This window comes from Mus caroli, chromosome 9 (assembly GCF_900094665.2).
Source record: "Mus caroli chromosome 9, CAROLI_EIJ_v1.1, whole genome shotgun sequence".
Lineage (NCBI taxonomy): Eukaryota > Metazoa > Chordata > Mammalia > Rodentia > Muridae > Mus > Mus caroli.
In genome coordinates, this window is record NC_034578.1 from 72,223,762 (window position 1) to 72,237,306 (window position 13,545).

The 13,545-nt window shown below is 40.6% G+C and overlaps 1 protein-coding gene across 7 annotated transcripts in view; it reads left to right on the forward strand.

Moving 5' to 3' along the window:
* Positions 1 to 13,545, forward strand: part of Myo5a (myosin VA) — a 154,300-nt gene that overhangs the window by 132,908 nt on the left and 7,847 nt on the right. For all 7 annotated transcript variants that reach the window (XM_021173409.2, XM_029481120.1, XM_029481122.1 and 4 more), the window contains 5 exons: positions 1,495 to 1,649; positions 6,950 to 7,039; positions 8,762 to 8,912; positions 10,487 to 10,769; positions 12,776 to 12,950. In XM_021173409.2, the coding sequence (XP_021029068.1) occupies positions 1,495 to 1,649; positions 6,950 to 7,039; positions 8,762 to 8,912; positions 10,487 to 10,769; positions 12,776 to 12,950 (854 nt within the window). The remainder of the gene's footprint in view (positions 1 to 1,494; positions 1,650 to 6,949; positions 7,040 to 8,761; positions 8,913 to 10,486; positions 10,770 to 12,775; positions 12,951 to 13,545) is intronic.

A 13,545-nucleotide genomic window follows, 5' to 3' on the forward strand; every position in this document is an offset into this window, starting at 1 on the left:
CTCAGAAAACTCTTAAAAAGTGTTGATAGTCTCCTACCCCAATTGAAATAAGTTGAAGTTTCCAGGGAAAAGAACTTGGGCCAACTCTAGTGCTATTCTGGAAATGTCTTGTGCATTCCCAGTTATAACCACAGTTGAATGCCACTGTTGTAGCCATTTGGGTTTTTTAATTTCTCTTTTCATCCCTAGGAAGATTTATGGCTAATGGTTTAGGAAAACACTTCAATAATGTGGGAAAAAAATCAAGGAAAAATATCTAGCAAAGTATGGAAAGGATGGGATGATGTAAAAGGTAGTAGAAGAGGCATTTCAGGGGGCACAAGGCCTTGACTGTGAGCCTCTAAGAATATTCGGGGAGTAAAATAAAGAGTTTGTGAGCCTCTAAGTAGTAGTGAGCTAAACCTTCAGCCTTTGCCATTCTCTCCTCCCAGCTACCATGGGATTGGTAATTACACCTAATTGACCATTCCTCAGCTTCATGGCATTCAGCTTAGTACTAGAAATAGCTTCCAAGAACTTCAGTTTTAACATGATCATCACTTAGCCAACAGGTTTTAGGGCTGGTGGTTTAAAGGTAAAAAGGATAGAGTAAAGATGGGTGTAGAGTTTATATAAAGTTGTCTGGAAACACTCCTTTATGGGATGTACTGCTCACAGTGGCCAAAGATAATAGGAACAAGCTGTGCTTATGTCTGAAGAAAGAACATCAGAGGCAGAAAAAGTTTAAGGACCTGGGCTCCAGGCCCTGGGCAGGAACCATGGCATGTTAAGCAATCTACAAGGAGAGTTGTTTGGGGCAGAGTGAGCTGAGCCTGAGGAAGAGAGGCTAGACGGTGTGGAGCACAGTTCAGGTTTGGAATCTTATAAGTGGGGGAAGAAGCTCTTTGAAGAATTCTCTGAACAAAATTGGCATGATCTAATGTGCATTTTCTTAAGCAAGAAGCTACAATATTTAGTATTATCTGGAACTAGGTGATCTAAGAGATCAGTTAGGAAGCTATTCTAGCAACCCAAGAAGTGATAATGTCCTAAACTGGGGAGTAGAATAGAAGCAGCTAGATTCTAGCTGTATTTTGCAGGGAGCACTAACAGGATGATAAGTTGGGTGCATGGTGTAAGAAAAGTAAGGTTTTAAAACGATGAGGTTTATGACCTGAGAAACTGAAAGTGGAGGGGTCCATTAGTAAATGGATGTCAGGGAGAATGAAGAACTTGGCTTGGGAGAGGCTTAGTTTGACATGCCTGAGCAGAGCCACCAGGAAGACAGTTCATAAACAAGACTGGACTTCAAGGGAAAAGTCAGGGCAGGATATATAAGTTTTATATAGGTATGTGCCATAGTCAATAATTTCCCTAATGAACTGTTAAAATACTGTTTTTTATAACTTGCTCTGAATGATTGAGCTCTTACACAACTGTGCTTTCATCTCACAAAACATGCCTCAAAGACTTTCAGGGTTACGTAATTTTGTTTTTCCTTTTTTCTTTATTCAGAACTAAAGCCACGTGGTGTGGCTGTCAATCTGATTCCAGGATTACCAGCCTATATCTTGTTTATGTGTGTACGACATGCTGACTATCTGAACGATGATCAGAAAGTAAGATCATTGCTGACATCAACAATTAACAGCATCAAAAAAGTCTTGAAGGTCAGTTCCACATTCTGCCGTTTTCACGATTGTTAATGATAGTCTGTTCTTCTTTTTCTATTGTTCTTGTTCTACTATTTCCTCCTTAGACTTAGCACAGTTGCTACTGTAACCCTTCCAGCCTTTCAGCATTACCTACAAGCTCCAACTATAGGAAACAGTCTCTGTACCCTCTGTGTTAGCTGCTTTCCTGTCACTGTGACCAAACACTGACAGAAGCACTTGAGAGAGGAATGATAATTTTGAGGGCTCAGAGCTTCAAGAGGTGTGAGCCCTTTGCAGAGGAGCAGTAAGCAAAGACTGATTCAGAAATGGGGCTGGACTGTAGTGTAGCTAAGCCTCTCCTAAGTATGCCACAACCTCTCAAAGGCCACCACTGCTGGGGACCTGTCATAATGCCTTCTTTCAGAACAGATTCAGATTAGACAGTAATCAAAATGAATTTGATATTATTGCATTTAATTGCATAGCAAAGTAATTCTTCCAAGACAGAAATAATTTGCTTTAGGTTTTATTGGGACCAAACTTAAAATATTCAAAGACAGGCATGGTGGCACATATTTGGAAGATCTCTATGAATTGCTAGCTTGGCTTACAGAGTAAATTCCAAGCCAGCCAGGTCTACACAGTGAGACCCTGGCTTAACAGATAGGTAGGTAGGTAGATAGGTAGGTGGATGGATGGATGGATGGATGGATGGATGGATGGATGGATGGATGGATGGATGGATAGGTGGATGAGTTTTAAGTGTTTTGTGGAAACCAGTTCTACACATATATATTTATGTGTGGTCCATATATGTAGAATATGATACTGATCTTGAGATAAATGTCAAGTTTAATAATGTGTAGCTTATTCTTATAAAAAATACGGCATTAAAATTTTTCTTTCAATTTTTGTTCCCCTTATTCTCCAATTCGTTTTGGTTTGGTTTGGTTTGGTTTTGGTTTTTTTTGAGACAGGTTTCTCTGTGTAGCCCTGGCTGTCCTGGAACTCACTTTGTAGACCAGGCTGGCCTCGAACTCAGAAATCCACCTGCCTCTGCCTCCCAAGTGCTGGGATTAAAGGCGTGCACCACCACCACCCGGCTTCTCCAGTTCATCCCATGAATTATCTTGTTACCAGCCCCTGCTTCCATGTGAAAATGGAGAAATGCTTATCAGACATAATCATTTGCACACACACACACAGTAGCCACTTACCTTATATAATCCTCCCGGTGACTCTAGAAGAGCACTGGTTCTCTGCCTGTGGGTTCTAACCCTGTGAGGGTTGCATATCACATATCCTGAATATCAGATATTGAATGATAATTCATAGTAGTAACAAAATTATAGTTATGAAGTAGCAACAAAAATAATGTTATGGTTGGGAGTCACCACAACGAGGAATTTTATTAAAGAGCTGCAGCATTAGGAAGTTTGAGAACCTAGAGAAACACATCTAACTTTTTTTAAAAAGGTCTGGTTCTTTGTTTTATGTATATGAGTACACTGTTGCCTTCTTCAGACAACCAGAAGAAGAGAGCATCAGATCCCATCACAGATGGTTGTGAGCCATCATGTGGTCACTGAGAATTGAACTCAGGACCTATGGAAGAGCAGCTAGAGCTCTTAGCTGCTGAGTCATCTCTCTAGCCCCACATCTAACTTTTAGCTGAGTATTTCTGTGAGAAATTAAGATGTGCTCCAGGCACCTTGTCTTCTGATTATTCAACAGAATAATAAGAGCATCTAGGATAAAGATCCAGTAACTCTCTTGCTTCTAAGTGGGCCTTTAATTTTTTGTTGTTGTTGTAAAATCCCCTCTGTCAGGGCTCAGGGAACCCTGCAGAAGAGGATTCAGAAAGAATATAACAGCCAGTGGGAATAGAGGAAACCAAGAAAGCAAGGCCCTCAAAATCAGCATGACCAAAACTCATATGAACTTACAGAGACTGAGGTAGCATATACATGGCCTGCACGGGTTTGCATCAGGTGCTGTGTGTGTGTGTGTGTGTGTGTGTGTGTGTGTGTGTGTTAGTATGGCTTCTAGTTTAGTATTTTTATGGGATTCCTGAGTGTTTGACTGAATAAACCTTTGTTTCTTGTGTCTTCTCTTGGGCTTCTTTTTTCTTTGTTAGTTTCTTTTGTCCAATTCCAATGTGTTAGCTTGTTGGTTTTTCTTTTTAATCTCATTGTATTTTATTATGATCTCTTAGAAGCCTTGTTTTCTAAGGAGAAACATATGATCTAGATGAGAGTGGAGGTAGGGAGGAACTAGGAAGAATACAAAGGGAAGAAACCATAATCAGGATATATTATGTGAGGAGAAAAAACTATTTTCAAAAGAGGAAGAAAAGAAAAAATGTATAAAATATGCAAAACATAAACTTTGACATTATTCTCCTTACACCTGTTGATCTATACTGACCCTGCTCTGCACCATCACCCCCATCTATGGGCTGTGTCACCCTCCCTCCTGACACTGTACCATTGCACATTAGCTCCCCTTCCTGCCCCAAGCCTCTGTGACCTCAAACAAGTGCTGGTCTCCATGTCTGTGGAAAAATTGTTCTCTGTCATTCTGTTCCACAATGATTACCAAAGTGTGAGGTTTCTGAAGACTCCTCTTTTAAAATCCATGAGTGTTTTAATCCATGACTAATCCATTAAGTATACATCTTAATTTTGGACATACTGATACTAGACAGACTGTGTATTGACTATTTCTTAGTTAACTCTTACAGATTTTAAATGTTTCCCCTCTCTCAGCCTAATTGCAAGATATATTTATCTATTTGACTAATCATCACAGCATATTAGCTAATGATTTTAAAAGAATGTTTGCCATAGTAAAATATCCTTTGCATTCCACTTTAAATTAACGTGCATTGCCTTACATCCACATGGTGAATTGAGGTGTTTGTCCTACAGCCCTAGTTTAATCCTAACAGTAGTGTAACTATTCTAAGGCATATTGGGAATCCATCCAGTTTTTAGTTCAGATCATTTTATCTAATAAGTAGAAAACTGAAAGAAATTGAGCTTGTCTAATTTTCTCTGTGATTCAAATCTAATTTTGAACAAATACAGTTTATTCATTATAAAAAATACTACCTTGATAAACTTGATCTAGTTAACTGGTAGAGAGGTGCTGCTTGGTTTTGAATACTTTGAAGTTTTCAGAAAGTGTATTTAGGAGTAACAAGAGTGTTTTGCTGTGATGGGCAGAGAGGCCCATCCTGTTTGTATGAAAAGAAGCAGACGTAACACAGTTGTTTATGAAGTCCTCTCCGTAATCACCCGAATCTGCTTTTACCCGGTTGGGTTTTATGTTTGGTTTTGTTTCTGGTGATGCTAAGGACGCTGATACTGTGTAGGTATAATTATAAGCTTTCTGTTAGGCTCTTCCGAGTCTCTCTGCCACTGGACTTGTCTAGACATCACCAAAGATGATCAGTGACTCTGTCCTGTAGAAGAGTCTTTGACTAATGTTGCTGTCCAGTGTGTAAAGATGTTCTCTGCCAGCTCAGTAAGAGCCACCACTGGAAACATATTATCCACATCTATGGAAGAGTTAAAGTTCTTAGACAAACCTGTATGCAGGCCATAGGGTGATTGTCTATGTGTGGGAATATCATAAAGTTTTATTTAATTCTGGCAATATCCCTAAAACTAGGGTTTTGTTTTGTTTGGTTTTTTTTTCAAAGTAGAGACCTGAACTCACTTCTCTTATCTAGGCTAAAAAATTCTAAATTGAACTTAATATCTTCTAGGATTCCTTTCTTAATGTCATTTCAGAAAAATGTTCTCTAAAATGTATGGGTTTTAATGTGTTTTATATGTAAAGATGTAAGTTTTATTGTTAAAAAAAAACCTATAAGAAATTAACCATTTCTCATAGCATGTTCTCTTCTGAGTGTACTCAGTGTACTTTAGTATATAAAGTGACAGCCAGGGTCAAAGACAGGTGCTCTATAAATGCAGTCTGGGTTCTACACCAATAGAGGCACACGTGAGAGGTAGGCAGAGGAGGATCAGGAATTGAAGGTTAACATCAGCTATACAGTGAGTCTGAGGACATCCTAGACTACATTAGACCAGAGATATAGATAGATAGGTATGTAGATAGATAAATATATGGATATTAGATGGATGGATGGATGAATGGATAGATAAAGATAGATAGCATGCGTAGATACTAAATATATCTGTGTGTGTATATATATATATATATATATATATATATGTATGTAGAGGATAGATAGATATTAAATATATTTCTTTATGAATATATAAAAGTATGTGTGTACACGTATGTGTGTGCACATACATGAATGCACTTGAGCGCGATTCTATGTAGAGACCAGAAAACAATCTCAAATGTTGTTCCCCAGGATTACTACTTGCCTTGATTTTTGAAACAGGCTTTCTCACTGGGACCTGGCAATCACTGATCAGGCTAGGCTGACTGGTCAGTAAGCCTCAGGAATTCTCCCATCTCTGCCTCCCAGGTCCTGGGATATTACAAGCCACTACACCATGTTTACATGTATGCTGGGGACCAATCTCAGATCCTATGCTTTTGCAGTAAACACTTAACCCATATATCATTTTTAAGGATGATAACGCCTCATATCATTTTTTAAATAAACTCCTAAGATTAAAAAACAACAACAACAACAAAAAATCAAAAAACCCATGGTTATTTAATGCTAGGCACCTGGGTAACTCCTGTGCAAACTATAGATAAATGTTGATGGTTCCATGACTTTCCATGTCTCAACTATTATCAGAGGTTCTTTCATAAACTCATAGCCATCTGCACTGTGTCTGCACTCCCCCATTGTGGTCAAGAGCCAACCGATTTTTGCTGTCTGCTCAGTTTGGGACTCTTCCATCTCTAGTTCACTGCTCAGAAATTTTGTTGTGATAGGAGTTTTAATCCAAGCTGCATTTGAGGCTGTCAATCTCTTTTTCATGTTCTTTGATACAGAAATTATTATATCCTTTGTGCCTTTAGCTCTTATTGATTCCCTTCATTAATCCCAAGCAAGTGAGTCTGTCTGAGTCAGCTGAGAAGTAATGTTTTTCTGCACAAAAGACAGCTGAGTTAGCTGAGTGGGAATACTTTTCTGAAGGCAAGAACAGTAGCAAATATCAGGAGACTGAGGTAAACTGACAATGGCATAAAACTAAAGTCTGGTTTATCTGTGTCATAGTTTATGATGGTTTGTTTGTAAAAGAAGTGTGTCTTCTGTGTCTGCCTAGCTTTTTTCCCTAAGAATAAGACAAATTTAGACTTCTTTTCTCTTTCAGAAAAGAGGTGACGATTTTGAAACTGTCTCCTTCTGGCTCTCTAACACATGTCGATTTTTGCACTGTTTGAAGCAATATAGTGGAGAGGAGGTGAGAAAACCTTAGTGGTAAAAACAGCATGTTTTACTTTTTTTGACCTTTTAAAGGGAAAGTTTAAAAATGTTTGAATCATGTTAACTTAATTTCCAAACCCCCAAACAGGAAATGCACTCCTTCGATGATGTTCGCTGTCTTATGGTGAATGGGGCAGTGATGTGGCTTCTTCCTTCCTAGCATTTAAAGACAGCATATCAAAAGCAAGCCAAGCACCAGTCAGGGAGTAATTACCAGAAAACAAGTTTTTCTTTACATGTTGTGGTTTATGAGCTTAGGATTGGGATATAGAATTGTTTAAAGAAATGAATCTTTTTAGGCTAAGTACCTTAAAGGCAACCAACAGGGGGCTAGAGAGATGGCTCAGCGGATAAGAACACTGACTGCTATTCTGAAGGTCCTGAGTTCAAATCCTAGCAACCACATGGTGGCTCACAACCATGTGTAATGAGATCTGACACCCTCTTTTGGTGTGTCTGAAGACAGCTACAGTGTACTCACATATAATAATAAATAAATCTTTAAAAAAAAAAAACAAAAAAAAATAGTATATACGCCTGGGCATGGAGGTAGAGACAGTTGGGTCTCTGAGTTCAAGGACAGCCAGAGCTACACAGAGAAATCCTGTTTTGAAAACAACAACAACAAAAAAAATCACATATGTATCTGTTTGTAGTGAAGTGTTTGTTGTTTGATAGAGTTTAGCCAAGTGTAAATCTAAAGTATTGATTAAACTAAAAGCTGCTTACTGTGTATCTAACAGTACTCAGTATACTTTGACATGTAATTGATGCAATCATTGGCAGTAAACCCATTTTACAGATGAGGCTCAGTGAGATTCATCCATTAGTCTGTAACCTCTTGACACAAGGAGCAGAGCTGTGACTCTGCATCTGCACAGCTCAGAGACTGTTGCCTGACCTCACCCCATCCCATCTCCCCATTCTTTGTCAGAAAGGCAGCAGAGAAACTGGTCAGTAATACTCTCTGACAGGCAGAACAAAGGACTGTCACGGCAGGATGGCAGGATATACAGAGATGAGCAGGACATCTAGAACTTGGGCCTGAGGGAGCAGAATCCTGAGAAAGGCCATGAAGGTTATCCGACTGGCCCCTCATTTAGACTGCGTTATCCACTAAGCTACTCTGTCATTAGGTGGGGCCAGTGAGCCATGTACTTAGGGGAAAGTGACTGGAAGATGCGCTGCCTTTCTGGGGAGCTCTCCTTCTAAACCAATGCTATTGAAAGACTTTTCTAAGAGCTGACTGAAATCATCATGTAGATACCATGAGTTAGAATAAAATGACAAAGCTCAATTGTTTTCTAGTTCATAAAGAAAATATTCTAATCAAGAAGTTTATGCACGTTCCTCTGGGTGTAATTATATGCATAGGACTGTATTTAAAGAGCCAAGAGTTAAAGAGTGTTTTCAATTATTTACTTAGTGTTTGGCAGTAGACCTGCTGTTTTATCAATCACATATGTTCTTTCCTTAAGTTAAATTTCCCCATCTTGCTACTAGAAAGCCTTAAGTATAGATTGCCAAGGTCCTCTGTTATTCAAAGCTAAATAGAAGAGGGTGATGCAGGTGTGAAAACACAGGCAACAGCATTGAGAATGGTGACCCTGGCACCAGGTAGAAGGGCTGAGCAGGATGCAGAGTGAAGCAGACAGAGACATTAGCTTCCTGTGCGCCACTAACATTGTGTTGATTCTAGGGCTTTATGAAGCACAACACATCTCGCCAGAATGAGCACTGCCTCACCAATTTTGACCTTGCTGAATATCGGCAAGTACTGAGTGACTTGGCCATTCAGATCTATCAGCAGCTCGTGAGGGTGTTAGAGAACATTCTTCAGCCAATGATAGGTAAGACCAGTGTCGCTGAGCATCACGGGTGCTTGTTGACAGATGAGGTCAGTGGTACGTGTGGCAGGCATGTGTTCATGTGGAGAACGTAAAGCGGTAACTGCGACAGAAGTCAGTGTCCACATGTCTGAAGCACTGGGATCCGTGTTTACATCCTCTCTGACGACTAAGCTCTGTCTTCTCTCTAGCGATAGACTTTGCTCCTTCGTCTAATTGTCAAAAAGACTTCCAGCTACTGTGGAGGCTGGGAACATATATAATGCTTCTGATTATATATGTAAATGGAGTGTGATTCCATGCACCTGACTTTATACTCATTCTGGATGGTCATTTATATGTTGTCCTATCTGATTCCCTTGGGATGCACGAATTTGCAGGTTTTTAATGTAGCAAATTTGTGTTTTGTTTTTTTTTTTTTTTTCAAATTACCAAGCACTGTTATATCCAGGCAAGTTAGAGGCACTTCACCACTTCAGACTTTTGTTATTTTCTTCCCTTGACCATGTGGTCTCCACGTTTCTATATTTTTAACTCCCTTAGTGAACGCACACATTTAATTTTTTCAGAGGCCCATAGTTAAAACAGTTAGGGACATAAAAGTCTGAGGAGGCCATATGAGGTGGCAGTTACCTCTTCTCTTGTGCTTTAGAAGTTATAAATTTAAAACACTGTACATCGGCCAAAATGCAGGAAGTAACACAGAGGTGACAGTCAGCCTCCACCAGTCCTTCCTGTCTTTGCCTATGTGTACCGGCTAAGCAAATAGCTTGCCTCTAAGCTGTACCCCCCCCCCTTTCTGTCTCCATCTCCCAGTCATCTCATAGCAACAGCAAATGCTTTGAATTAGTATAGGGTTCATGGGGAGCTGAGCTTAGGGCATAATCATTGAGTACAAGGGCCTCCCAGGCAGGGGATGGGCATCTCTGAGTAGACATGTCAAAAGCTTTCTAAGGAGGCACTAGCCAGACACTGAGAGAGAGGTGAGACAGCAGTACAAGAACAGAGACTAAGACTGAAGAAACCAAGGTTATCCCAAGGTCTCACTGCAGTGTGGGGACCTCAGAACAGGGAGGAGCTCAGCTCTCCAGCTCCACACCATCAGCTCTGACAGGCCTTCTCCAAGACTGCTTCCCAAAGCCTTGCCCTTCTTAGTGTTTTGTTATTGTGGTGGTGGTGGTGTTGGTGTTTGAATTAGTAGCTTTTTCTGTAATGACTGAGATCAAATACAAAGAACACTTATCTGACCACTCAAAACTTTCTCAGATACCACATGCAAGTGCAATTCCAAAGCTGCTGCTTACTTTAGAAAAGGCAGCAGTAAGATTACTTAATACTGTGAGAGATTTCTGCATATAAAAACTTAATAGTTCATTAAAGTTTAACATCCAAAGGCTTATTCTTGGGACAGTTCCTTCTCCTACTATTTTTATCCTCCAATCATTTCCTAAAGTGTGTGTGTATTTGTGTGTGCGCATGGCGCGCGCGCATGTGCGCATGCATGTGTGTATGTGTTTGAGAGAGAAAGAGTGTGTTTTTACATCTGAACCATCTTAACACTTAAAATATCTCTACAGTCTCAGGCATGCTAGAGCATGAAACAATTCAGGGCGTATCTGGGGTGAAGCCCACAGGGCTCAGAAAGCGAACCTCCAGTATCGCAGATGAGGGCACCTACACACTGGACTCCATCCTGCGGCAGCTCAACTCCTTCCACTCAGTCATGTGTCAGCATGGCATGGACCCGGAGCTAATCAAGCAGGTAGTCAAACAGATGTTCTACATTGTGGGCGCCATCACCCTAAACAACCTCCTCCTGCGCAAGGACATGTGCTCCTGGAGCAAGGGCATGCAGATCAGGTGAGCAGCCATCAACATGGATGACAGCCTCTTGTAACAGGCCTGCTTATTGTGACAGCAGGATGGAGGATGGCTTGTTTTAGCCAGTGCCACATGGCCAACAGCAAGGGAAGGACTGATATAGAGCCAGTTCTTGGGCCTGAATGGGTTCTCATTGCTCAGGAGGAAACCTGCTCATCTGTTAAGCTACCTTGTTTGTAGTATCATAGAGATGTGCAAGATACACTACGATGTATAATTCTCTCTCTTATTTGTTTTGATTACATAATAAGAAAATATTAGACAAATGAAACTTTATAATATTTTGTCATCATGAGACATCTTTCCATATTTGAATATAAATAAGAATAGACCCAACAGGGTCTGGAGAAGTGTCTCAGTGGTTAAGAGCACTTATTGTTCCTGAACAATCCCAGCACTCAAGAGGCAGAGGCAGGCTCAGCACCTACAGGGTGGTTCATAACTCTCTCTAATTCCAATTCCATGGATTGCATCTCCCTTTTCTGGCCTCTGTGCACGCTGTATGTGCATGGTGCATATACACATACCCAACCAAACACTTTTCTTTTTCTTTTGAAATTTCTAAGCTAAAGAAAAATAATAGGTCCAAAGAACTCATTCGCTAACACTTGAACTTGAAGACAAACTATACCCCATTCTTCACTTATTTTAGTTACTTGTTTGTTTTAGAGAAACTGGTCTTGGACCCACAATCCTTCTGCTTCAGCTAGGAATACAGGCATGCACCAGACATGCCCAGCAGCAGCTGAATTTCATACTCACTACTCCTCCCCATTGCTTCATTATTGTAACAGAACTGAATTTGGGGAGCAAATGGTTATCCTGAAACATCCGGTATGTTTACCGGAGGAAAGCAAAGGGATTTTCACGGGGTAGTAGTGGCGCACACCTTTTATCTCATCACTCAAGAGGCAGAGGCAGGTGAATCTCTATGAGTTCGAGGCCAGCCTGGTCTACAGAGCAAGTTCCAGAAGAGCCAGGGTTACACAGAGAAACCCTGACTCAAAAAAAGGGAGGGTTCTGTCAAATCTATAATCTATGGTTACTGTTAGCAAACTGTAGTGTTCTATATTTACCATTCTTACCCATATCTCACTTTAAGGTATAAACTCCGTTCAGAGATTCTAACTTTTTGTGAAGTTGTCTGACCTTTTTTGTAAGACAGAGTCTCATGTAGCAGACTCATCCCAGAATCACAGTGTAGCCAAAAAAGCTTTGAATGCCAGATCTTCCTACCTCTACCTCCCAAGTGTGTGCCACTACACCCAGCTGCAGTCACTCACCTTCATATCATAATGCTGCCATCTGCCTGAAGACTGAATTCTGACCGTGTCCATCTGCCTTAATATTGAAATCTCCTGTCAGATAGCTGAGCACCTCTTCAAACCCTAGCATCTGTGGAGTCTTTGTCTCTTCCAAGGGTGTTCCCTTGCCCTTCTCTTGTGTCTCTAGGCTTTCTCAGGCCACTGTCCCCATTGTCAGGGCCCTTCCCCAGGGAAGTTGGAGTGCAGGGCATATGCTGGGGCATCTGGCTGTTCACTCACACATTTTGGAGTCTTCTTAAGGAAGACAGAGTGCATGAAGAATCAAGAGGTTTATCCTGCAAAGGGAACCTGAATTTCAGAAGCCAACAGTACATTCTAGGCAGCTGTTTAATAAGGACAGAGTCATATGATATATTCCGTTTTGTTTATTAGCAAGTCTAATAACTTTTCCTCTGGGGACTTTGTTTCCATCTTTCAATAAAAAGTTGCAGTCTCTTGTCATTCTGTCTTACATAATTACGATTATAAGCCTCATGACTTTATAATGATAAATGTTAAAGCACAGCTGATTAGATTTTAGAAAATTGAATAAAAATACTACCTGTCACATTAACTGACAAGGCTACATACACAAAATTAAGACATTTATGACAGCATTCAGCAAATTTGCATTTTCTCTCTTATTCTCTCTTACATTTTCTCTTTTTATTTTTGGCATAGGTACAATGTCAGTCAACTGGAAGAATGGCTACGTGACAAGAATCTAATGAACAGTGGGGCCAAGGAGACTCTGGAACCTCTTATCCAGGCCGCTCAGCTTTTGCAAGTGAAAAAGAAAACTGACGATGACGCAGAAGCCATCTGCTCCATGTGCAACGCCCTGACCACGGCCCAGGTACTGCAGCCGTCCACAGGCCGCACACCACAGCAGCCATCCCAGAGGATGTCAGTGTAAATCTGGAAGAGAGGGGATTTTATTATCAATTAATTTCAGTGCTGCTCATATTCATATGTAGAATATTCAGCAGAGAGTAAGGGCATAGTACTCTGTAATGTTCTAGGCCCTGAAATACAACCTGGAATAAAAACAAAGTCCCTGCTCTCATGAGGGATATACTCTGTCGAGCTTCCATTCCATGAAGTTATTTCTATGTTATTCAGTAGTTAATGGTTCATTAGATTTTTCTATTTGGGGCCAGTAGCATGGCTGGCAGAAAAGGCACTTCCTGGCGAGCCTGATGACCTGAGCTTGACCCCTGAGGCCCACAGGTGGAAGGAGAGAGCCAATTCCCAAGGCACACGCATGCTCTGGCACTGCCTACATACACAAAATAGCTCTTCCTCTCTGTCCTACATGGCGTCAGTTCCATCAACAGTATCATACTTGTGGAGGTAATTACTTTAATTAACAATAAGAAATCCCCATGTTCATGAGCTTACAGCTCACTAGGGGAAAAAGAAATACTTAAAGCTAATATCAAAAAAATGTA